A 27401-nucleotide genomic window follows, 5' to 3' on the forward strand; every position below is an offset into this window, starting at 1 on the left:
TGTGTGTTTCTGTCTCTCACCTGCCCTCTTTGATCTTTTTGTTCCTCCCCTTCTGCCTTTTAACTTCAAAAGATGCTCCCATCTCTGTAGTGGGGATCGTTGTTATACTATTGTTGTTGCTGTTGTTGTTCTCCATCCATTCAGTTAAAATGATCAGTCTCTGTTTGATTACCCTGTTAGAAACTATGTGATTTCAGTTTCTCCATTCTTTCTGGCAGATAGATTAAAAATAGGATTCCTCTCAGGCACTTAATGAATATTGGCTTTTTCTTCTCTAGTACTTTGAACTTTTCAGTTTACTTAGAATAAACTGATAATCTAGTCCCATGATCTCTATAGCCTTCCAAGATGGCTAGAGAACCTCCTATAACAGCCTTATTAACAACAACCCCAAATTATGGTGTGGCCCACCTCCTACCACACACCCTCCTTTCATCTGCCACTTTCTCACTTGGTGGAAGACTCACCTCTGTAATTTTCTCCATGTGCAAGTAATAAGGAATAGAGCTGTCATGGAAAGCCCTGTTGAACCCCACTTCCTAGTGAACTGCAGTTGAAGGGCAGGCAGCTGATAACCCATCAGATGTGCATCCGAGTTGCTCAGCCCTGGCACTCAGCTTCCCATTATATTCTACCAATCACTATCTGGACCTGCAATTAAGTAGGAGAAAAAAATGTATTATTTTTTATTACAGCATTGCCAATGAGAACTAAAGGGAAAGTAGATCACTATCCTAGGCGTTTAGGTATGAACTTACAGTTGTCCCTCTGGAAATCTTACTGATTGTCCATGAAATCCAGATTATAATCTTTTCAAGTACAGGACAGTCCAGATTTAGAACTAGAATATTTCCTAGGAACCACATCATCTGTGCATCTCTATTTCTCATACTTTCTGTATTTCTCTAAAAGTATAATATATTCTAGATCTTTCCTTGAGGAATTGTGGAAAGAAGAAGGGTACGTTCTTTGAAACCTCTTCTGCTTGTGTAGGAATGTATCTTGCTTTGACTGTTTTTTTTTCTGGAGTACTTACTTTCTTTATCCTCCGTGTTATGTGAGTGCCTCTTTCAAAGGCATTCTCAGAGGGTTGAGTGATTGTCCTGAGGTAGCCTGGTACTGGGTACTAATAAACCATTAATCAGAGATCTGATAGCAGCTGGTTTGTTTGAAGGCTGTGTGACTTAGCATTTGGTACATATATAAAGGGAATCCAGCCATTTTAGAAAGAGCACAGGTTTGGAGAAATATAAACCAAGTTTCCCATTTCAGTTGTGATATTCATTATGTCTGTTTTATAGATGAGAAAAATTATGACCAAAAAAGTTAAGTAATTCAGCCAAAGGCACATAATCTATAATAATCATCTCCCAGGGTGTTTGAGATATTATTAAAGAAATGATACGATAAAGTACTTGTCCTATAGTAGGTGGCCAATAAATGGTAAATGGATGATGGTTACATTTATGGCCATTTTATGACAAGAGGAGAATATATAGGAAATGAAAAAAAAAATTGACTGGTATAGTGAAGGCATGTACTGGAACAAAAAAGGATGGTGGGAGTAAGGGAAAAGATTAATGAATGAAATTACAGAAGAGAACAAGGACAATAAAAAATAGAAAGAGCGTATATGAATGACTCTGTTGGAGTGAGGATGACACATCTAAGTGATCATGTAGAGTTATAGCTTATGAAAAACAAAGTACCAAGCTAAAGATTATAACTCTGTTTAAGGAAATCTCAAGTATATCAACTTTATCCAGGACTCAAACTAAACCAAATGCAGTGACCAAACAAATGCCAAACCAAGCACGTAAGACCAGCGTCTTAGTTGTGGAGAAGAGCATTATCCTGATTAAAAACTGCAGTAATGAAATCAACATGCAAAACTGAAGCCATAAGCCAACCTGTGAAATAGGGGCCCTCCATCAGAAACCTGTAGTTTTCTTCCAGAGAGGAGCCTTTGATATTTTCTCTGACTCAGTCACTTTAAAATGAATGAATTCGGTCCCCAACGAGATGTGACTTGCCTAAGGTGACACAACTCTTTCGGGCAAATGAGATTCTAGTTCTGTTTTTGCAACTACCTCTAGAGCCTCGTGGGCTATCTCTTCTACCCCATGCTACAGACATGGATTTGAATACCACTTTACTTTTGTGTACCCCCAAATACCAAGGTTGTTGCACCAGGAAATGAACGTGAGATGTTTTGTGTATCTGTCTGTCTGTATGATGCAATTAACAGCTATTTAGTTCAAACAGATTTAAGGGAAAGTAAATTGTTGAGGTTATTTAGTTGAAAAGTCTAAGGGTACAGTTCAAACAAGAATAAATTCAGAGCCATTCAAAAGTGTCACCAAATTACTCCTCTCTGTTCCTCTCTCCTTCTTTCTCTGTCTCTTTTCTTAGCTGCCACATGGGAAGGCTACCTAAGAGTGAAGCCAACATATAGGAAAGCAAGAGTGGCCACAGGAAGCCCTGGCCAGCTTCTATTTAGTTTGCTTGTCAACTCCATCCAGAAGACAATGTCTCCCCCTGATTGCATCACAAGAGCCCCAGGTTAACAGTTCTCACTGGCCCGACTTGGGTAAAATAGGCATCTCTTAACTAGCCCTGTAGCCAGAGGGATAGAATGCTGTCAAGTCAGATGTGTTATACGGTCTCTGGATCAGGAGTTTAGGGAGCCCCTCCTAAATCAAATTAACTGAGATGAAGGAGGACATGGTTCTTAAAGAAAAATGTGGATGAGAGAGAAAGAACACTGGGCAGGCAAAAGCAACTGACCTCTTTTGTAATAAATAACACAGAAATTTTAAATGAATACAAAGCAAAACCAAGCAACAGAAAGGGCCCGCCTTGTTTGAACGCTGCCCTCTGATTCCCAGTTGGCATTTGGGAGGGGCTGACCATATCCCCTATCCCCCTGGCTCCTTTCTTGTAAAGGTATAGCACAGAATCCCCACCTGGGGAGGAAATGGGACACTGGCCAGGTGGACCCTGAAGACTGAGAGAGCAAGACCCCAGCAAAGGGTTCTTGGCTCTCCTCCCTTTAATATCATTTCCAGGAGAGAGGGATGCTGGCTTAGACTGAGCTACCTTGTCTGAGAAATAAATTGAAAATCCCTCACAGTGAGAAGTACTTGACCTTGCTATCAAGATAATGTGGGCTGGGTTAATCAAGTGACCTCTGTCTGGGAGGGTTCCACCAGTCTTTATTTCAGATCTCTGGTGAGTGAGAAGAGGCTCACTTGCCCTTTGCTGGCCTCATCAGGGATAGTATGTCCTGCTACCCTGAAGACAGCTGCTCAGGTATAGAGCAACCCCTCCCCCACTGTCACTGTGCTTCCCTTCTCTGAGTCCTCAGAAGTGAGCAGATTTGTAACTGCCTCTCCTGGAGAGAAGAAAGGCCTTCATGCTCTCTCAAGGTTGTTTGTGATGCTGTGCTGGGGAGATAGGAGCCTATAAGTTGTCTTGCAGAATCCTTAAAGGGCATGGAAACACTTAAAAGGAACAAAAAGACTATGGAAAAAATGTCAGCCGCCAACAATGAATTCCCTTCTTGCTTGTTTGTGTTTCCATATGCATTTGACAGGTGCAGAATCCAAAATCCAGGGAAAGGAAAGGCACCTCTGAAAATGGAAGTCTATTGGCAACATTTTCAAGAAGTAAAGATTCATTCTGAAATGTAATTGATAATCTCAGACTCTTTTCTAAATGACCTCATAGTCTACCTTGTTCAGAATTTTTAACATGGGGAATTGAACTATAGAAATACTCTGGAGTTCACAAGGAAGATCATTAAAGCAGGGAACTATAACTAAAAGTAGAATAGGTAAGAGTTGGGCCAAAAGTAACATGGCAAAAGGAGACAGAATGTAGAACTGGGGAACCCAGAGGGGAGTATGAATGGCTAATTTATTTCCTCATTATATCATCCAGGAAATTTCCTGGGCACTTTATTTTTTTAATTGCAGTTGATGTTCAGTGTTATTTTATACAAGTTTCAGGTGGAAGGAATACTGCTTAGACATTTATATACTTTAGAAAGTGATCCTTTCAATTAGTCTAGTAGCCACCTGGCACTAACATAATTATTACAATATTACTGACTATATTCCCTATGCTGTACTTTACAACCTCATGACTATCTTGTAACTACCAATTGTATTTCACTTTTTTCACCCCGCCCCGTAACCCTCTCCTACCTGGCAATTACCAGTTTGTTCTCTGTACATATGAGTCTGTTTCTGTTGTATTATTCATTTATTTTGTTCTTTAGATCCCACCATGAGATCACATGGTATTTGTCTTTCTCTGCCTGACTTATTTCACTCAGCATAACACCCTCTAGGTCCATCCATGTTGTTGCAAATGCTAAGATTTCATTCTTTTTTATGGCCAGGTAATATTTCATTGCATAGATTTACCACCTCTTCTTTATCTGATCATCTATTGATGGACACTCAGGTTGCTTCTGGCTATTGTTCATGTCTATGCTGCAGTGAACATAGGTGTGCATATATCTTTCCAAATTAGAGTTTTGAATTTCTTCAGATAAATACGAAGAAGTAGAATTGCTGGGTCATATTTTTAATTTTTTGAGGGACCTCCATACTATTTTCCATAGTGCTCTTTTTCTCTCTTATGATATTGAGAATGAAAATGTTTGGGGGCACTACTCCACCAGCTTGAGTCAGTGTGTGACCACAATGAGCACAGCACCATGGCCTACCTGCACTGTAAGCAAGAAATATATTTTTATCATTCCAAACCTTTGAGACTTTAACACTGTTTACTTCAGCCTAACCTAGCTCATTCTCATCGTTACACTTCAATTTCATATTTTGTAAAGAAGATAAGGAGGAACGTTGATGTTTTCACTTTAGCAGGTCCCTCCCACAGCATCCTTTGGATGATTACTTTCAATGTATTTTTGAGTCCCCACTGTCTTTTCAAGTGGTATTATAAGTGAAGTGTGAGTTATATTAGAATCACAGGCATAGCCCACCAATCGGCAGATGCCAACAATAATATGTCGTTTCTTTGATCATGGTTATTTAGCTGCAGAAGAATAGAAAATGGACTGTGTAGGAGAGTAGCATAAGAGGGTTGACAGCACAAAGGATAAATGAAATTCGCTAAGACAACACACTTTCACTGGACAGAAAAAGGAAAATAAATTCAACTTGCTTCAGCAGGTCCAATCTCCCAGCAATCACACATTATTTTCCTTGATTCTTTATCATGCAAGCTTTTGTTCTTCTCATTCAGGCTGTCAGCACACTTTTCTATATATTTCAGGTTATTCTACTTCTTTCATAGCCAAAGACTCTCCCAAACATTATAAATTATATTAACTGGCAAACAGAATGTGGCAATCCTGAGGGTGGGGTTAGGAATCGCCTATTGCTGTAACTCATATTCATCAGCTGACATAGGACTGGTATCACAGATGAATAAGAGATGGCAGAATAATTAATAAAGTGCTGTATTTTTTAAATCTCCTAAACCTGCTTAGCCCAACTTCTTTCCACATATCTTTTGTTCTCTCTTCGTCAGCTGGTTAAAGGAAAGCGTTTTTAATAAAAATGCCTTAGGATTAGGAGTCAAACAATATTGAAGTCTGCTCTCAACTCTTCAAATATTAACTCGGTAAACTAAGGTATGTCCTTTAAGCTCCATGTTCCTTTCCATGGAGAAACCAGCACTAACACCTAAAACATTCTGAGTTAGAAATAATAGTAAGAATTATGCAACTTTACCAATATGAAGTGCTCAATGCATAGATAATATACTTAAAATATATCTATAACAATTCATGATTTGAAGAAAAAATACAAGATAAACATTCTGCGAGTGGCATAGAAAACATTTAAAATGTTGTCAAAATCTGTCAACAGTTTTATACTCATTTATTTGAGTAGAGAGGTACATGGTTCTAATTGAGATTTTTCTTGTATGCAATGTAAATTTTATTTAGTTTTGTTTCTGTGCTTAATTTCTTTCCAACAAACTATGTGTTCTTTATTTCATGTCCTTTGATGCAAGTTGAAAACATGAGACATACTTTCTGCTAACCAATTATTTTTGCATAGCCTGCTTAATTTTGTAAATGATACAGATAAAGCCAACAAAGCAATGTTATAAATGAAAACAAATCTGGGAAGTTAATTATATTCACCAGGGACTCTCCTGGAGATTGTAAATCAGAAGTGTGTTGTTCTGATGAACTCTGTTTTCTTGTTTAGTTATTTATATCTCTCACTTGAGGAAAAAAGACATTCTCAGAGATGAGAATAAATATCACTTCGAGTGATTGAAAAAGAGAAGTCTTTCTCTTGCAAATACATAATTCTCTTTTGTTCATGTGATAGACTCTGTAACATAGGGCAATTCCTTAATTACTTCTGACCAGTCTTACTATTTGAGTTCAAACATTTTCTGCAAATATAAGTATGTATACGTGCACTTATGTACCATATGTAGATAAACATATATATTTTATACATACATAATTATATATATTTCACATATATATGCTCACATTTCTATATGTGTGTATGCATATGTATGTGTGTATTTCATAACTAAAACCTTTCTGATTGACCTCTACTAAAAATCCACTGTCAGGTTCCCAAAAAGACCTTACAGTTGAATGATAAGAATAAGGTAGAATAGGAACTTGTATATTGCAACAATTTAGAGAACACAGAGGAAAAGCATTCTACAGTCTGTATTAGAAATCCACTTTCTGTAATCCTGGAGCACTATGAAAGATTCTCAAGTCCCAGGAAATAGAATAGCCCAAAATAGAGAAAAAAATTCTTTTCAGTGTAATTTTATTACAGTCTTGTTTTTCTGCATGGGTTTCCAAATGAAACCATTTGAGAGGCTGAGCTTGCACTGGATCCCAGGTGCTCAACCACAGGTCATCCCAGGTTCCTGCTGTTAAGCAAAGAAGTTCATCTGCAGGCCAGTTGGGTTCTGTTACGAAGCTGAGGCTTCTGCAAGAGACTCTCTTTCAAAACAAAGCCATCTGGCCCTGCCTAACTGATCAAAGGATCAAAGGTGTCCTTTCGGCAACTTGATGGACTAAATGAAACTCAACAAATGTAAAAGGAAAAGTAAGAATTTAGAATCACAGTCAGACAGCATCTAAGTAGACTTTAAAACATGTTAAAGAAAATATTAAATTAATTGATTAGAATATTAAAAATTAGGCAATGAGACCAGATAAAAATAATTGGAGTGAGAGAATAGCTTTTCAGAAATTAGTCAAAAGGATAAGTGAAACAGGGTAAACTGAGCTGGGTTTTCTGTTTCAAACAAGTGAACAGAGTTTTACCTTATCTTTAAAACCTTACCTTATACAGTTACTCCACACAGAAGGTTCTTGGCCCCATGCTGGGGTTAAATATTCTGTGGCCCAGAATCCCGTGGGTCTGTCCAGTATATGTGTCAGGCTGAGGAATGGTTCAGCTGAAGTCCACAATCATGAAACAAGGGTCAGCCATTTCATGACTTAAGTTGTGGTTGCACTTTGTTTCAACTTTATAATTTATTATTTTAAAAGGACTATTTTGCCATTCAGTAAATATCCATAACGTATCTATTCTGTGAAAGCCACAAGGCATGTTTGAGAAAGAGGTGGGAGGCATAAGGAAGAATAAGTTGGAGTCTATTACCAAGATGTAAGATTAATGTATATGAATCTCTCCACAATGTATGAAGTGTACATATCTACTTCTTTTATGTTCTCTATATAACAAATCTGCTTTAAAAACTGGGAGTGACTTTTGAAATACTACAGGATAATTTTTAAGATTAAAAATTATTTGATTAATCAATAGTTTATACTATTTTAGCATTTGGGATGTAAAGTCAAGTCATGCTTAAAATAATTATTTCTGTATATTCTGGAACAAAAACTCAAAATCATATAACACTCATTTAGATAATTCATAGGTATAATATCGGGACTACTTTGGTAAATACAAGGAATATTTTTCAGCACGTGTGTTTATAATTGGTATAACAATTTGGGCGGCACTCACTATGACACTTCTTCTTTCAGATATCAGAACTACTGATCCACAAGCTCAATCAAAACTCGGTGCACTTTGAGCTGAAGCCTGGAGTCCAAGTCCTTGTTCACGCAGCTCACTTAACAGCAGGTCAGTTTCCATGTCCCGGGGTTCTCGCCAGAGGCTGGAGTGAAAGGGGCTCCCACTCTGTTGTTTCAATGTAACAAGACCAGATGGTGCCCCTCCTTATCAGAAATAGGGAATCAATCGTTGTAGCTTCCCTTGCTTGGCATTTTTGCCTTAATGGGGACCCATAAAGCAACAGAAGAAAGTGACTTTTCTCACTTGTCCCTAGCAGTAACCACTAGGTACATACTCTTCAAATAATAGCATACTTCATCTCAACAGAAATCTTGCAAATAAACTTAACCCTACAAATAAATGTTTTCTGATCTTTCTGCAAAAGCTTATTTTCAAGTCATTCATGTCATGAATAATTTTCTTTAAGTTTTGGGATAAGGTAGTGCAGAAGAAAGAGCTGAGACTTAGGAGTTGTACAGGATCATAGCCAGGAATTGAACCCCGAGTTGGTAATGATCTCACAAATTAATTAATGTCATTGAGCTCTATCTCTTTACCTATAACATGTGTGTGTGGGCGGGGGAGGGGGGACCGTGGATCCTCTTCCTAAGGCTATATAAAAGTCTCAATGATAATTTAGGTAATCCCAAGTATATAGAAATAGATATTGTTGTTTTGTATTAATACTAAATTAAATTAACAACATTTACTGGGTATTTTTTTGCAGAGCTAGTGCTATATAGAGTACATAGAGTATAAAGCCCAATGGAAAATGATCTTCGTCATCAAAATACATATGATCTGGTTGAGGTGTGACAGAGTTTGCTGTTAGCAGTGGTGGTGGTGGTGGCATTGTTGGGTGGAGGAGATGGGCATTGGCAGGTATCTCAATGAATAGAATAAAGAAAATGCCTCATATATAAAGAGACAGTAGAGCATATTGGATTTTGCAATTTTTCAGCCAGACCATTGGTTTCAATCTTGGCCCTGTTACTCCCTCACGATATAGACCTGGAGAAGAGACTCAACTTCTCTGTGCTGTAGAGGTGGCAATAGAACCTATGTCAATGGGATTGTGTGAGAATTAAGTTAATGCACTTAGAATAGTGCCTGGCATATAGTAAGCCATTATTTTTTTCTTTTCACTCTTTTTATTCTTAGCAAAGTTGTATAAGAAATTTAGAGAAGAGATAAATTGTGTCCAGTGAAAATGACACAGCAAAGTGCAAAGAAGGAGGTGGTCTTTGGAAAAGACCTTGAAGGATGGGTAGGATTGAACTTCAAAGATATTCCAGGCTCCAAAGTACCAAGGAAGAGCCCTTGGGAACCTCAAGGGCTATGGGGATGCTGAGAAAGTGTGGACAAAGAGCGACAGTTTCCAACTCTATTCTCTGGTTTCCTGGAGAACCTGAAATTGTGCCTAGGTCTAGAAGAAGGCCGAGTAGGTTGACCTCTTTTCTGCTTGTATATATATTTTTTTACTTGAGTTTCATAAAATTGTATTTAAAAAAACCCCACTGCCTTAAGAGAACAAATATTTAAAAGCCACTCTTCCTGAGCATGGGATGTGGAGGTAGAGAGTAGAGATATGCCAGAGTGAGCAGTTTATAATTCCTTTGGTGGGCTCTGGGAAGCCATGGAGACTTTTGAGCTGAAGTATGACTGACTCAGAGGATCATTTGAGGAAGATGACCCTTAAGAGCAAAGAGGGCTGAGTCAGGCTGATTTGCTATTCTGCAACTCACCATCCAAATTCCTCCGCTAAACAGACATTAATTAAGTGCCTACGCTCAGCCAAGCATCATTCTTAGCATGGGCTGTTCTCTGCCTTCATGAAGTGTCCACAACCAAGGAAAGGCAGGCAGGAAGCAGATTAACAAATGTCACTTTTTGAATTGTACTGCAGACAAAAATGCCCTGAAGAAATTATAGAACTGTAAGAGAACAGGGAAGGTTAAGCCTCACCTGTGAGAGCAACCCCTATGTCTACGGTCTGAACAAAGCCCACCAACTTACCAAGGACATTTGATGACCTGGATTGGTCATTTCCTACCCAGAATATTGACTTTTGGTCTTTGGTAGAAGGTGGCAACTGACATGTCTGTTACATAGAGCTGGTTAAAATAGAGAATGAACAGTCTAGAAATATGAGTTGTCATTCTGATAGCCGACCACTGACAAATTGTCAAATGAGTAGAAAGTAACTACTTGAAATCGGCTTAAATAGGTTTACTGATTTATTTAATTTAATTAGATTGTCCAGCCTGTTTAGGGGGCAGACTAAACCTCATCTAGTTCATTTCTTGTGATGCAAAATTTGCTTTCCAACATACTTCTGAATGAGCGCTGTCTTCAGGCACCATCTTTTGCTATAGAGTAGCTTAATGTATGAGAAAACCTTTCTGTACTATTTACCAGGGGATTATGTTGGAAAGGGGAACATCACAGGTCAAGGTAGTCATACAACTAACCCCATTTTTTCCAATTCTGGGAAAATCTGGAAAATTTTTCTAATTAATGTTCATAGTTCATTCCATGTCTGGGGAGCAGGACTCAGATCCTTGGGAAGAAGGACTGACAAAGGGAGATATGTTAATGGGAACACAGGTAAGCACACTGAGCTTTTAAGGGGATCCCCCTGCAGCATAAATATATATGATGAAAGATTGCCAAAGAATGAGAGAACAACCACCACCACCACCACGACAAAAATTCATTTCGAGGCAAAAGCCAAGTCTTAAACTGGGCCAAGTTGAGTAGAGTGAGAACATTCGTTGACTCCCAACCATTATGACTGTTCATGGCTCTTCCCTGTTAGATATGATAGTAGAGCCTTTTGACATTGTAATTCCAAACCTGATCAGCCGGTGTTATTGAGCTTCCTGTGTGACTAGCTCAGTGACTGGAGCAGATGCAGGCTTATATGTGGATAATCAACTCCAATTTGAAGAGTAAAGGAAGAGAATGTCAGGCGCTGATGCAATAACTGAGTTTTGAAAACTTTTGTTATATCGAGTTTAGCCCTGTTTGTCGTAATAGTGTTAGAAATGGCAGTACACACAGGTGCAAAGTCACTCTCAGCCAGACTTTCATGTGAAAAAGACAAGGTTTGTGTTAAGGCTGGCACTTTAGTGATTGTGATGAGGCAGTAAAATATATGAGAGCCTGGTTTCCTGTTGGAGATTGGTCCTAAATTAGCTAAAACTATATATATAGTTTTATATATATATATATATATATATATATATATATATATATATATATATATTTTTTTTTTTTAATTATTTGAACAGAGTGGTAGATTATATCTACCATGACAGTGGAGAGAATTCTCCTTTAACACATAGAAAATTTGGCACATTGGGTGGGGGATAAGTTCATTGGGACACTTGCCACGATTTATTTTATTAAGTTTAAATTAACACATTCCCAATTGAATGGGTAAGAAGAGAAAGAAGAAGAAACCTAAGGAAAAGAAAAAACAGTAAGGAAGGGTATTTGATGCAGAGGGTTCACCTCAATTGCCTTTCCCTGCCTCTCATCCCCGCTGTAGGCAAGAGAAAATAGAAATTAAAAAAAAAAAAAAAAGATAAAAAAGAACCACTGTTTGCAACATTTCATGTCTCATAAGCAGGATTGCTAATACCTTCCCAGGGACCATTATAGCACGCTACTGCATTCCATTAATTGCTCAGCAGATGTTCAGCAGCCTTCTTTTAAAAATGTTTGAGCCAGAGTATGTTGCTGGTGAGAGAAGCAAGGCATAATTTGGTTTGTCTCCAGGGAAAAAGAACTGTCTCCTTTCAGGAATTTACTAGCCTTATTTTGTGTTTCAAATTCACTTCCCTGTTAGCTTTTATGGGAACACAAGGTAAGCATTTCCAAATACCTGGATGTCATTAGAGACTGGATTTAGTTTGTTTGCCCCCACGTGTTCTATTTGGGAATTCATTAACTTTGGTATCTAAGCCGAGCTCAACTTTGAACGCAGTCCTTGTTTTGTTCTTAACCGTTCGTATACTCCTCAGTTACTGCGCAATTTCTCTTGAGAACCTAACCACTCCTGAAAGCTATGTTTCTGAAATGCTCTTTGCAGAAGGGAAAGATTTAAAATTGTCTGAGAATAGGGAGAGAATGAGAAGTTGTTGTCAATAAGGTTGTGGGGAGGGTAGGAAGGCCATGGCAGGTGTGGCTGTCTTTGGCTTTCAGGACCTGGTGGCAGCTGGCATCCATGTTTGGCAGACAAAGGCTAAGATGTTACAAAACAACTCAGGGAGTTGGAAAAGGGAGTAGAAATGAATCAAGCTGAGACTTGGACTGGAAACACTGGTGTTTTGACTGAAGCGTCCCTTTACTTATGCTATTGCTGGCTGGAATATTTCTCCCCACTTTTCCACCTCTCTACATTTCCTTACTCTATTTATATTTTCAGGCTCAACTCATTGCCAATATGTGCATGATGTATTTCTAGGTGTCTTTACATGGATATCATCTACCCCTTGTCTGAACTCACATGCATTTTTTAAATCTACATTGTCATTGTCATCATCATCATCATCATCATCACTTTGATTTTACTTCTTGAGGATACAGTTCTGCATATCTCAGTATTGTCTCCACTATTGTACCCAGCGGAGAACTTCCACATATCAGGTGCTCAATAAATATTGCCTTTATAAATAATTAAGTGTATCATCACTTTATAAACTGTAGAGATATATTCAAAATTCCATTCCTCCAGTTAACATTCAGATTAAGTTTATTTAATTGTAAATCTGTTCTATGACCTGCTACTCATTACCAAATAACTGGTGAGTGGAGCCTTGCATTTATTTATCCAATAAACATCCAGGAAAAACCCATTTCTGTGTTTTTATGTCAGGTATCCCTTCAAGATATATTAGAATCATTTATATCCACATTGTGGGGAATGGGTAGGTTTGAGGAAAATGAAAGTTCTGTGTTCTGGAATAAGAGATCACAGAGGCCACAGGAGAGAGACTATCATGAGGGCTTCTTCCGAAGGAGACTGAAGCAATTTAACGTATTGACTCTCATCTTACCTCTCTGGTCAGAGAGCAGCCTCACGTCATGGCAGACTCAGGGTCGCATACCTTAGATTGCACTGTCCTCACCATGTCAAACAAACTAGACCTTCTTCACATCTTTTGTGACATCTCCCTTGAGTTCTCTCTCATCTATGCTTTTACCCTGGCCTTCTATTATTTATTTATTATTTACTTACTTTTATTATTTTGAATTTATTTATAGTCTTCCATATTTTAAGAGCTGTGATGTCATCTTAGGGAGAGATCCCCCCGCCACCAACCCCCATCAAGACTCACCCGAAGGCTCTTAATCTGATGCAGGACGTTTCATCTCTGTAGGTACTTACGGAAGAACAAACCTGGGCTGTTAAGAAAATACCTTTAAAATGTTGATAATTTTCTCATTGCCCCTAGTAACTTGGAATTTACTCAAGGGCAATGTCCATTTCAGATTTATCATCTTATTCCTCACTTGACTCTATACCTTAGTTTGCCATTGTTCTTTAAAACTATGATGCATCCAGGAATATAAGATGAATTAGGATCCTCACTCGGCTCCACCCTGGATAGACCAGAGGTGCAAATACTAATTACATGAAGCTATATTGATTCTAAATGAAGAGGATGAAAAACTTTCTATGCAGAAGGTTCAATAAGGATGAGCTTTAATGTTTAAAAGCTCCACAAAAGAAGGGAAAGTAAGCATGACAGGTTATGAAGCTATGTTGAACAGAGGCATGGGAAGGTGACATCGTATGTATGATTTATGCATAAAGTGAGGCATAGTATGACATAGTTTGGAGCACCTAGACACATATCCCAAATACTTCTATTTGGTACATTTACTAAAGTTAAAATTATGAGCAGAGGAAAGAGAGAGATAAAATTCACGGAAAACAAATATGCCACTCTATAACGAACTCTGTTGGTTCATCATCCGTGCATGCTAGTCAGAAAACTTTTATCAAGGTAGGTTTGAGATTATAAAATATGATAAACATGGGAAGAAGGGGCAGATGAAAGGGTTTTTAAATAATAGATTTGGGCACCAATCAATAATCCTTTCTCTTTTTAATAAATTATTTACATATTTTAAAAGAAATTTTCAACCCAGGTGGCAAGAGATGGTAATGCATTTGATAGAGACAGAGACCTAGGTGTAGGATCCTCCTGTTTTGGTGGCCAGAAAAGTTAAGTTTTATGGTTCATGATGGGTTTAATGTCATAAAATATATAAGTGAAAAACCCCACCAGGAAATTGGAAGTAGGGGGCTTGAAACTCATATGGGAAGACCAGGATCAGACTGTATTATGAGCTATAATTTTCCACCTATCAGCAGATTACAGGTGAGGGGAACCTGCTGACAGGTGATAAGTTAAAGTCCTAATTACTGGTACAAATCTTTCAATCTACATCAAACTCTGTATCTTTGTTTCTGTGAGGACCTATGCTCATGAGTAAATTTAGTTGTTATACTTGGGGATGGGGCTAGAGGTAGGGGAAAGAAGCCTAAAAACATGTTGATTCTTCTGTGGTAGAATAGATGAGGTTCTATGTGAGAAAGGAAGTTAAAGACTAGGCTAGCATTTTATTTGAGAACACAGAAACGTAACTAGAGTGGTTCATACTGAATTATAAACAGCACTTCAGGGATCATTTGCATTTCACAGGAGTTATTTATTGGGCAAATAATCTGAAACTTAGGTGGTAGGACTTCTGCAGAGAGGAACTAGAAGAATTCGAGCTGTTTTCCTCAAAACATTTGATATAAGTGAAATCCTGTTTGGTGGTTGAAAAAACTCTTTATAACCCAGGGAAGGAAGTCCCTGTTATAAAGCAGCTGTTCTTGAACTTGACTCTACATTAAAGTTACCTAGGAAGCTTCACCAAAGTAGAGAGATTTCAGGTCTCACTGCACATACCCTGAATCAGAATCCCAGGGTACGTGCAGTTACAAATCCAGGAATCTGCATTTTTAACAAGTTTCCTAAATCATGCTGATAGGCCGGCCTTTCACCATCAACAAGCACTCTTTTAGAGCATTCTAGGGACAGAAATCCATCTGCATAACAAGGAAAGTGCACATCTATCTCCAGCAATAAATCTGATTTACAACTCAGAACACCCACTGAAACAGAGGCGTACTTTAAAAAAGAAGGGTCTGTGTAGGAGGAAATTCATAACATACATTAAGATCTAATTTCTCAGCATATCTAGATCCAACCTAATTGGCAGACTGAGTAGAAGACAGTGGATGTAAGGGGAAAAAATGAAGCTTGCCTCTGAATCTGGGATATACCATAATCTGTAATCTAGATGAATGGCAAAGACCAGCCAAGTGCTGTGGCTGTGAAGCAGTTGAAAATGATTAAAGTGTGCACTGGAATCTTAGTGGCAGATGTACGTGAACAGCCATGATTTTTATGCAAGTTAAACAAATGATATTATCTATATTCTAGCATATTCTATTAATATGCTAGTATGAGCAGAAAATGACACATCCAAATTCCCGATATTTCAGTATCTGTTAATCAGATTGCTCATCAACCTTTAGCTTTCCAATTAGGTCACTGCCTCTCTGGAGTTTGGGGTGTATGTGATTTTAAAAAGTGAAAAGTTAGTATTTCTCTAAGGAAGAGCCTCAAATTCCATGTTGAATTTTTTTAAAAAAATTGTAATACCCAGTAACTGCTTCCACCCTCTCCTGTCTGTCTAGCAGTTGTCCTTTTAAGTTGTTACGGTTAGAAAAACTGTCCTTTGTCAAGGGTATGTGTGGGTTTTTAAATAAAACTGCTATCTTGTGTTATCTTGGCCTCCATGGTTGCTGCTGACTGGTTTTAATATTTTTTTCAGGTGTAATAAAAAGATATTATCGCAAAGATATTAGAGAATTAATGTTTCCAGGCTTCAGTTGCACTCCCTGGATATGTTATGAGTAAATGTGGGAGAGAATAAGGATGTCAGAATTTCGACCTCAGTCAGAATACATCGTGAATCATGCCTGACAGTTTCACAATGAGAAAGACCCTTTCCACGTGAAGGTAGAATTAGCATTGGTCAAGAAGCTTTAGAAAATACAATATAATCTAAGCCACATTGTTATAGACGCAGATGCCAGATTGTGGAGTTGTGGAGTTCTAAACTGTAAAGTGAAATAAATTGTCGCAATGACATTTTCCATTTAGGGATGCAATTAGTACTAGTGAAATTCTTCCGCAGCCAATAAATTGATTGTCTCTTTAGTCTCTGCTTTCCTTATTATCTACACAGTTATCATTTACCAGTTTTTTGTGAATAAAGTCATACTAATGGTATTTTCCCTCAAAATAAATATTGTTTTTCCTCTATGAATAATTAGACTGTTTCACAGACACATGGACCTAGTGGCTTTTGCCAGATATTGAGCCGTTATGGTGTTATGATGAGTAATAACAAGTGTCGAACTTGTCTTTTTCCCTAATATGACTAAATGAATGTGATATTTTTATAAATGTACCAGGGGCCAGCAACGAGGTTGCCGTTTAGTTTCTAGTAGAGTCTATCTTCACCATTTTTTTCTGGTTCCCAGGACCCACAAAAGGGCCTGAAATGACCACAGGGTACCTGGCCTGAGCTGGCTAGGCCTGTGCATGTACCTAGGAACTCTAGAGCAGAGAATGATCAGGTGGGAGTGATCAGATGAGCAATTCATAAGCAAGGTAGAAACATGCAACAGGTTGGAATTAAGTGGTGGTTAGGACACAGGAGACACAGGTCTGCAAGGGGGAGACAAGGCAGATAATCAAGATAAATTGGCAGGAAAAAAAAGAAGGCAGGCGAACACATATAAAATACAGAGAAGATACCAGTGTCCATGGCCATGCTACCCTGATCCTGTCTGATCTCAGAAGCTAAGCAGGGTCGGGCCTGCTTAGCACTTGGATGGGAGAGTGCTTAGGAAGACCAGGTGCTGTAGGCATAAAAAATTAAAAAATAAATAAATAAAAATAAGGGATTGTAAGCTGACAAGGTCCTTGCAATCTATGAAGTCAACCAAGGGTTGCCTCGTCTAAAAAATTTGGAAAAAAAAAAGATACCAGAACCTAGGCAAAGCTACCTTTTAGACACCACCTTCCTTATACCTACAGTGACTGGGACTGTTGTGTTATATCGTTGTGTCTGCATAAGCTTTAGTAGCACTCCTTTTGATCCTTAAAGCACCCTGATTTAGATATGAACACTTATGGTCATCATGCTCATATCCTGCCACTCTGCCAGTGGGGACAGACGTTCACAAGAAATGGGTAACATAGAGCCCAAAGGTGAGAATTTCTAATTAGATGTTTAATAAGTTGAAAGTAAGGGTTTTGAGGAGAAAAGGTATTAGTAAATTAATTGCTGTGTGACAAATCACCTAGACATTCAGTGGCTTAACAATAAGCACTTATTATTGCTTATGAGTGTATGAGTCAGCCGGGTGGTTCTTTTGCTTTTGCCTGTGTTCATTGTATGTGTGCAGTCAGCTGTGGATTATTGGGTAGAGGGCTCTACTGATCTTGGCTAGGGTTTGGTTGGCTGTAGACTACTCTAGAATAGCCTCAGTTGGGATAATGAAGCTCTCCTCCACGTGCTCTCTCATCCTTCAGCAAGCTTCTCTGCGCTTCCTCATACATGGCAATGACAGGGTTCCGAGAGAGAGCAAAAGCACAGAAGGCCTGAAATCTCACAAATGGCACACCATCACTTCCATTGCATTCCTTTGCCAAATCACGTTATGCTATTGGCTCCAATTCAAGGAGCGAGGAAACAGAGTTCACCACTGGCTGGGAGAAGCTTCCAACTGGATTTGCACAAAGCTTGGACACAGACAGAGGTAGAGAATTGATCTAACAATGCAGTTAATCCATAAAGAGATTGAGCCACTATTAGTAATTTTTTTTAAAGTATGTTTTTTCTATTATTATTTTGTTTTGTTTTAGTGACCCAGAGAATATAAAGATCAGGCACACTCTAAAGATAAGGACTGGATGTTTTATGAGCAACAGAAGGTGGGGCCTACCATGCAGTACTCTCAAATTAGTATGCATACTAATGTCTTGTGTAGCTTTTTATGTATTCTGGGACATACTCTCTGAAACTGGCATATTCTGTCTCAAACAAAGCTTTGGAAAGTGCATTTTCACAAGTTCTCCAGGTGATTCTGATTCAGGTAGTTTGTAAGCTACACTCTGAGAAATATTCTACATAATAAGTAGTATTTTCCTTGACTTTCAACCCTAGAAATCCAAAAGGCATCCTCTCTTCCTATCTATCAATTATGATGATAAGTTTGGTCTTTGAGGTACCCATGGTTGTCATTAGTTGGCCAAGTGACCTTTTGGTGACTAGATATTTCTGAGGGCTCATCCTAAGTTTAAAATTTGCAGCACTTAGTCATTAGAGCCTTTTCTGGGACTTTCCATTCAGCCTGGCCTCCGGCATCACAGCTTTATCTCAGTAGTGGATAGCCATCCTTAAGACTCTTCTGATTGAGTTGAATTTGAACTAGACAGAGGCCTATTGGCCAAGTTAGGGTACTTTCTACATGAAAACCTTTCTGCACTCTGGATAAACTTTTGCTGTGCCATTCCCATATCACCTTAATTTCTGAAAAAGAAATTTGAGACTATGTGGATTTTGTGATATTCAAGGCATGTAACTAAATAGCCGGCTTGGGTCTCTTTGGAGAAAAGAGAGGAAAAAAGAAAATCAAGGTATGGTGAAATTATGTTTGCAACTTTCTGATAGCACTAACTTCTGGAATAAAAATACAGTAAGAGTTCAAAGTTTCAGGGTCAGTGCAGGTAGCTATCCTCCAAGAAAGACCCTTTGATAGAATAAAAGCGAGTGTGGGCAGCAGTGAGAGTATTTTCATGGCTTTATCAGGTGATGCCAACATAGTATTGACTTTAAAATTTTGAAATAAACAAAGAGGTAAGTCTGCAGCAAAGGGAAAAGTGATATGCGGGGTAAGGCATTTCCCAAAGTGTGTTGTATGGAACCTAGGTCTGCAAAGGGTTTGTGTCCTGTCGAGTTTGTGAAACTCTATGCTCAAGTTAAATGAGTTTTGCTCTTGCAGGACTGCTGTGAACTTTTAATATAATACATTGATGATTACCGTGAATCTCCAAGATGGGGAACGCCAAAATTATTTGCCCTTGGAACTTTTTCATCACATTTCAGGACTTGTTTTCTGTAGAATCCACTTTCAGATATACGATAGCAATAATACAGCAGTATGTAAAGTATTGGGCATGTAGCGGGCATATGCCAGCACTTTAAAACTTCTATCTTCTTTTATTCTCGCAACTTTCTAAAGTAAACATGAGTTTTATCTCCATTATGCCGGTGAGGAAACTGAGGTTCAGTTTAAGTTACTTAGCCCGTAAGTGGCCGAGTCAGACTCTGATTCCAAAAAGGGACCATATCAATTACTTCACCCTAAAAGTGGAGTTTTAGCATTGCTTTTATATGCTTAATACATGACCATTTATTTAGCACTTACTTTCATAGGAAGACTACTGTTGTTACTGTAAGCATGGCTGTTATTATTATCAACCTAGGTCCTCATGAATAGAATATAATAATTCAATGCATTTCGGAGTTCCTTGAAGGATTTTGGAAACGATGTGTGCCAGACCCAGACTGAGAAACATTGAGTCACTTGCAGTGCTGATGTGTCCATGCTTTCCTCTGTGCCTGAACAATGGAAAATAAACTGCTGAGCACTTTACCCTAGGTTCTACCTTGTTTAGGCTGCAATTGGAGAGGGATTAACTTATGCTAATTCCACAGGCTAAAGCCCATTTATCACAAGTTTCCATTCCTCAGCAAAACACACAAAACCACCTAAGTGTTGGGCAAACTAAGATACGCAGCTGCTGTTGTGTGGAGCAATAATGGCTCGTTTATATTCAGGCACAGATCAGCAAGCAGAAGCCACCCAGGGAACACAGAGGGTAGTGGTATTCGATCTCTTACTGCTGCTGCCTGCCACCTCCTGCCTGCCTGCCTGCCTGCCTGCCTCTGAGAAGTGATGAAGTGATACAGAGATGGGGAGGAGAAGCGGATAGCACACATGTTAGAACTCAGGATACAGAAGCTCATTTTCCCAAAATAATATGCAAATTGAAAACAGTGTTAAGGCTGTTTGTTTACAGATGAGAATTTGAGTGAGAAGGATTTCAGATTGATTTTAAGCTTGTGATGGGAGAGGGAGACGAGGAGGAAGGAGAAGGAAGAGAATAGAGTCTGTGTGTGTGTGTGTGTGTGTGTGTGTGTGTGTGTGTGTGTGTGTGTGTTGCTTTCTGTCTTAGAGAGAGCATAGCCAATGCAATTTCCTGTCTTTAGTTTTCCATTTATTTTAAATGCCAACCCTTTCAAGCAGGCTTGTTATTCTTCCTGGGTGCTCCCTAACACTGATAGTCTGCTTATTCTAAGAGAGTGTTCATCTAGGAGTTAGAGGTTTAGCAAGAAAGCTAACCTGCCTCTAACCATCCTAACCATCTGTGGCTCCTCTCTGGACCTTCATTTGTTCCTGGATAAGGGTTTGCATTAGAAGATTACCTTTAAAATATCTTCCTATTATTATTTCCTTAAGTGAGATCGTTGTATTGTGATGTCAAGAGACAAAGCAAGAGACCTTATCTTTTAAGAGTCACAGATGAATTTATATGATAGCTGAGCTTTGCTTTGAAATAATCCAGTGGTTGAGGGTTTGAGGACTGGATGCAGGTAGAAATAAAATAATATTTTCTATCGATTATTGGCTGTGGAAGCCGAGTGGTTGGTATGTGAGGCTTCATTTCTCCATGTACACATATCATGCATGTATACATACATACATACACATATATGTATATATGCATGTCATCCAAGTTGAAGAGTGTTTGATCTATGGTTTTAAAACAATATTTTAACTTGTGTCACTTGTTAATTTGCTTCTTGTGCTATAGTTTTTGCCTTAATCCCCCTCTTCAGAAATATCTTTTAAAATTTCTGATATCTCCCACTGGTTAGCCCAGGGTTGAGTACATAGAAGTGTGTGTGCGTGATATGACTTGGGTTCAAGTCTTAGCTATTCCATTAGTTCTGAGTCCTTTGGAACAACATTAACCAATGGGAAGAGAAACTCATTGTTCTTTCTTATCTGTTCAATGGAGACCATAGTCTCTGCTTTCTATTTGTGAAAACCAGTTGTGATAATGCTCATGACAAATGGAGGTGTTCTCTTCCCCAATGACATCTGACCAGCTGTGGTGTGAGTTCCAAAGTATTTCTGGACTCCTTTGCCGATGAAATTGCGTTTGCCTAAGTAAAGAAGACCTCTATTTTCCGATTTTGAGCTCGAAGCGCATGTGCCTTGGGGGTTCCACCACAGTGACACTGCTTCCACTTTTTCACACACAGACTCACACACTCAAACTTCGTGGCTTACGTGCTGCTTGACTTACGGCGGAGAGAGAATCGCATGGGTACTTAGTTTTAGTGCTTCCTAAAAGCTAATTCTACTAAAACAACTAAGCCTATTTCCGAGAAAGAGGGCTTAACTTTGTGTTTCACCAAAACAGCTTAGTATATGGAATATATTTTCAGTGTGCAGTGGTGACTGAGTGGCTGGGATGCGAGCCTATGCTTACCAAATGGAGCAGAAGCAGCCTCATGTCTTGTCTGATACCATCAGTATTGCAGTCACTTGCTCTTGAACTTTTGCACCTGGGTGACCAGAAAGTTGCCCTCTTGACTCTCAACACAGAAAAGCTGTAGAAAATGGTGCTTAAAGGTCACCCACATGTATGGGTGTCAGGCTTTGCTTAAATGGATGGAAGGTAAAGGCCAGCATTTAGACTTCTAAGGGGTACGTGTGGTTTGTCTTCTAAGCTTGAACTCTGCTATTTTCGCAAAATGTCAGTTTTTGAGAGGGTGAAAATTAATTGCAAACAAAATTACAAAAGTACAACAAGTTTGACCTTGAGGTGGAAGAGGTTTGGAGGTGGAAAAAGATGTTCCCCAGAGTTGCGATCTCAGGGCAGACTCAGGGAGGGAGATCCTTTTACTGATGCAGAGGCATCTATGTAGCCTGAGAAGTGAACTCCACTCACCTGAGAGGCCGGTGCTTCCTGGCATGAGCTGTCAGGGCTTCGAGAAGCTGTGGAGACAGCACCTGATTGTGAAATATTCACTCAGCCATCAGCATTTTACGTGTAAAAACATCAGCATGCTCCATTACTCTTCAGTTCTTTCTCTCCATGACAATGACTGGGATAGGAGTGAGAGAAATGGAAAATTTGTAAGAATATTCCTTCGGTGGTTTTTCTGGTTCTCTGTAATTGCTTAGGGGAGAAAGCTTGCATTCAGAGTATAGAAAAACTTAATAATGATATTATTATAAATATTGATTAAGAATAATAGCAGCAGCAATAGCAATAATAGCTATTTATAGAAGAGTTAATATGTGCCTAGCACTGTTATCAGTGATTTACCTTCATTAACTCATTCGATGCTCACAAAAACCTAATGAGATATGCAATGTTACTCTCATCTCACCAAATGAAGTATCTTATCCAAAATCAAATAGCCAGCATGTGGCAGAGGCAACCTTGAATCCAAGCAGCCTGGCTCCACTGTGCTTCTTGGACAGGCCAGCTGGAGCATTCTGGTGGCTAGGAAAGGCTCAGATACATCCAACATGTCAGCTGTGTGGCTTGTATCTTGTATGTAGGTCCCATGCAGTTTGCTGGGACTTACCATGGCTCTACATGAACAGTGTGAGTCTCTCACCGAGCCACGCCATTCCACATCACTGCTCATGACCATGCCTTGCTTTCTCCCCTAGCCCCATTGGTGGACTTGACTCCAACCCACAGTGGATCTGCCATGCTGATGCTGCTCTCCGTGGTGTTTGTGGGGCTGGCAGTGTTCGTCATCTACAAGTTCAAAAGGTATGTGTCCCTCCATCCATGTCTCCTCTCCCTCTTCCTTCTCCATGACAGGTTCAGAAGCATGCATCAGAGTGATGTACATCTCCCATGCATAGCAGTGATGGTTTCTGTTAATGTTTTAGGAAGATCCCGGGGATTAATGTTTATGCCCAGATGCAGAATGAGAAAGAACGAGAGATGGTCAGTCAAGTCAGTCACACTGAAAACAGGCCCCATATCCCTCAGACTGAACTAAGGAGGCCTGGCCAGCTGATAGATGAGAAGGTGGAATCACAGCTCATAGGTAAATGATTCCCAGTAGCTGTCAGCTGTTCAGCCTGAGTAGTCACTGGCTGACTCTGTCTCTAACCTCTTTCTGCCTTGACATAACCACTGCTTTCTGCTCTAACATCCCTGAGAGAAACAGCTAAGATGACTCTTTCCCTGCTTCCTTCCACTGGAATGAGGAGAAAAAAAAAAGCCTTTTTGCTCCTGTCTAGTATTTTTTCTCTCACGAGTTTCTTCCTCTTTTCGCAAAAACCCTTGCTAAAATGTTGGGCTTCAAGTGTTCATGGGCAAAGAGCCTGGATCTGCTGGCCTGGAGGGCCAGGCAGGGTTTGAGGGACAGGGTGTCTAATGACCGGAAAAGACATGGCAGCCTCACCCTGATACAGCTTTAAGGAGGGCACACTGCTCCAGAACACTCGCAAGGTGACATAATGAGGCTAGGAGAGGAGTGACAGACTGATCACCCTGAGATTTTTTATTTTTTTAATCTAGCAATAATCTAGCAATCATCCCCAGAAAACAGAATTTGAGAATTTTTAGGATAAGAGGCATCAAGTTTGTAGACTATCCCGGGAGTGGGGCTTCCTGAGAGAGACCACTGGAGGGTTAGGCTGTTACAGAGCAGATTGGCAGATTTCTTCCTTCTCTGTATTTGTCCCTTACTAGAATTCTTAAAATGAACTGCACTGTATTTCAATAGAGCTTATTCTGTGAAGTAGGCATGGGAATCCAGCAACTAGGACTAGAAAGTCTCAGGTGTGATTGCTAAGTCCTACTATTTATCACAGAGAAAATTTTCCAGGAAGTTAGACAAGCCCATGAAGCCACCATTGTGATCCATTTCTCTTCTTGTTTCCTCCTGTCTGTTGGCATCAGGAGTTGAAGCTGTAAATGTTCCCATCTAGATCCTGCATTGCTGACTACGATGGATAAATTACTATATAACTATTCATGCTTCACTCTAATGTGATGATGCCAAACCACCTAGAAGGCCTTTATAAGATTGTAACTTGGGAAAAAAAAAAAATGAGTACCTAAATGAAAACACAACCTTCTCTTTAAATGGATATGGGAAAGTTTTGTGGTTGTATTAAGGGGAAATTTAAATGCAATGACTGGCTTTTATCGGAGGTGATAATAACCACTGCAGCCACATGTGGTCTCCAGTGTTCAGTGTGCTTTCTTTGATTTGGGGAGACAGGGTGATAAATGCATAATTGCTTTGGGTTAAAAAGAAAAAGGCTTTTCTGTCTTCAAGTCCAGAGAAGCATTCACCCTGTCTATTCACCGCTAAAGTCTCTAAGTGCATTTTCGTGGGTCATTTGGTTTTCAATCCCGTTTCCACGGGGTATGAAGCACAGCCGTTGTTTACGTTATTAAAGTAGCAATCCCTCCTCCGCCAGGAACGTCTTGCAGCGCATTGCAGTCTCTGACACCTTTCCATTTCCAATGTCATTAAATGAGTAAGTGTTACACGTTTTCTCTTAGGAGAGTAGCTTTACCCTCCCCTCCCTCCCCTTCTGCTCAACCTGGTGACTCATCTCTCCGATTGCAAAGAGCAAGACACGCCACTCCACCTTCAACGCCAAAGCGGGGATCTGCTGGGGCACAATTTGCAATTTAAGGAAAATCCCCAAAGGCTACAGGCGACCTGCTGATCAGGAAAGAATTTCGCTCTTGTCAAGTGCATCATCCTTCATGACCACTAACTTTATGTTTTCTTTCTTTCCTTTGTTGTTCTGTTTCCTATTTTGCCAGGAAGTATTTCCATAGTTGCTGAGAATCAAAGCACAAAAGAAATCCCTACCTATGTAAATGTTTGAATGGAGGACGCCAGTAAAAACAAAAACAAACAAACAAAAATAAAATAAAAGCAATCAAAATTCAAACAAACAAACAAACAAACACTCACTGCATCGGGACTTTTTAATTCTTCAGACACAGACAACAAGGGTTTTTAGCTTTAAGCCTGTGCATGTGGACTATACCTTGAGAACATGCTCGGAGGGGCAGTATACAGGTGCTCTATTTTAATGGGAAAACACTCCCGGCCCTCCTCTTTTCTTCTCTCTCTTTTTTCTGATCGGTCGTGTTTGTAGAAAATTCATAACACATATAGGCCAAGGAAATCTGCATGTATTTTTGGAAATATTCTTGGCTCTAGATTTAACAGCTATTTTAGCACTATTTGCTGATGGGTGGATTAGCCACCCCAGCCTCTTTCACAAGACACAAAGACATACACAGGAGTTCGAAACCCTGAGCTGTTTCTCTGTTCCATCTTCCTTATTGCCATTTTCCCTTCCAAGTTATCTGGTAGCTCTGTTGGCCAATGGTGGCTACCAGGCTGCTTTTTGCGTTCTGTGTGGCCACAGGGACAAAGAAGCCAGTCAAAGTTCTGTATATGCAGGCAGAGCAGGGAAGGCAGGCAGGTTGGGGGTCATAGGGGCAAGCATGTCAGAAGTGAACCTGTGTTTCCTGTTCACCCCTTCCAATTATGACTGCTTCCCCTTAAAAATTTTCCTACTTCTGCCTCAACTTACGTAGAAAATAGAATCCCAGTTACCCAGTGTCTTACCTTTCCATTTGTTTGCTTTCCATGTGTGGTCATGATCTGCCAATGTCTTTGTATCTCTTCCTTCTAATCCCGAAGTTACCCTTCAACTGTTCCTACCTTTTTTTCCCCCAAACATGTTGCTAGATTCTGTACATTAACCCTGACACTCCTTAAATACTGGCCTAGCCTCCACCACCCCTATCTCCACCACCTACAAGTTTCTGATCTTTGTCTGTTTTGTACACTCCCAAGCATGCCAGCTTCTGTACACAATGGCCAAGCTGCATCCTGCCCTGAAGGATTCAGCTTCATGTACCCTTTGTCTCCTCCTGTAGAACACGCCTCTTCCAAATATCCTTGTCTTTTCCCACCTGGAAACATGCCATGTGTGTGAATGAGCTGATATTCAGATCTCGCCATGTGCACTGGAAAAGAAAGCATTCCGATGAATAGCAGTATCCTCACACCTTAACAAAAACCTCATACAGCCAGATCCTAGAAGATTCTTGTTAGAAATGTTTTGACTATGTTACTATGGGCAGGAATTGATTCCTGTGATGGTTGCTGTACCCAGTATTTCCTCTTTCACAGTAGAGTAAAAATATTTGTAAAATAAAAACCATTTTAACCAGAAGAAGAAACAGGTTAATGGATTTAATGTTTAAGAGTGTCAAAAGGTCTGAGAATATACAGAGGTCTTGTCTTATATTAGGATGAGATTTTGATTTTGTAGAATGATCCCAGGCATTCCACATGTGTGCCCTCTGATCTCTCAGTATCATAATACCAGCAAGGGCAAAACTAAGCATGAAGGGGAGGACTTAGTAGTCTAACTAAAGCAGATTGGCTCAAAGCATGAAAAAAACTCCAGTTTTTCCCAGGGCAATCATGAAAGAAGACTCAGAGAAAGAAGGAAACAAAAGTTTGTTCAGCAGAAGCCCTTGGAATATTATGGATTAGGCAAAGCCCACTCTAAAATATAAGCAAAAACAGTTTTGAAAAACCACTCAGAGAGCACAGTCTCCTTCTTGGTCATATCCTCAAGCCAACAACAGGGTATAACATGGCTCTGGGGATGTAATGGGGTTTGGGGTGTCCTAAATATCCTGAGGATCCTTGCCCTTGGGAGCCCAGGCAGGAGAAAGGTAGCAAAGTGGAAGTCAGAAGTTAACGAGTCAGAAGTGTTCATGGTCAAAGACGGCTGCTATGAATCTGAGAAATGGATTATGCCCGAGGCAGCCATCTACTTGTAGAATTCAATTGATCCCCAACCCGCCAGGCTTCCTATCCCACAGGAAATGTTCTCATTGATCCTCTTCAGCTGGAGCCTCCCAAATTTAATCTGGAAGACAAAGTGTTTGGAAACCAAAAGAGGCTCACTCGAAACAACACAGGGAGTCCTCAGACTTGCAGTTCAGTTCTTTTTAATTAGAAAATTATGAAAAAGGGAATAATACTCTT

The 27401-nt window shown here is 39.6% G+C and overlaps 1 protein-coding gene across 1 annotated transcript in view; it reads left to right on the forward strand.

Annotated features, from left to right (window-relative positions):
• Window positions 1-25901, forward strand: part of SORCS1 (sortilin related VPS10 domain containing receptor 1) — a 452195-nt gene extending 426294 nt beyond the window's left edge. The window contains exons 24-27 of the mRNA XM_039871262.1: window positions 8078-8177; window positions 23011-23116; window positions 23239-23399; window positions 25142-25901. Of these exons, the coding sequence (XP_039727196.1) occupies window positions 8078-8177; window positions 23011-23116; window positions 23239-23399; window positions 25142-25206 (432 nt within the window). The 3' untranslated portion in view covers window positions 25207-25901. The remainder of the gene's footprint in view (window positions 1-8077; window positions 8178-23010; window positions 23117-23238; window positions 23400-25141) is intronic.
• Window positions 25902-27401: the final 1500 nt, after the last annotated feature.

The sequence above is a fragment of the Pteropus medius genome, unplaced genomic scaffold (assembly GCF_902729225.1).
Source record: "Pteropus medius unplaced genomic scaffold, Ma_sr-lr_union100, whole genome shotgun sequence".
NCBI classification, from domain to species: Eukaryota; Metazoa; Chordata; class Mammalia; order Chiroptera; family Pteropodidae; genus Pteropus; species Pteropus medius.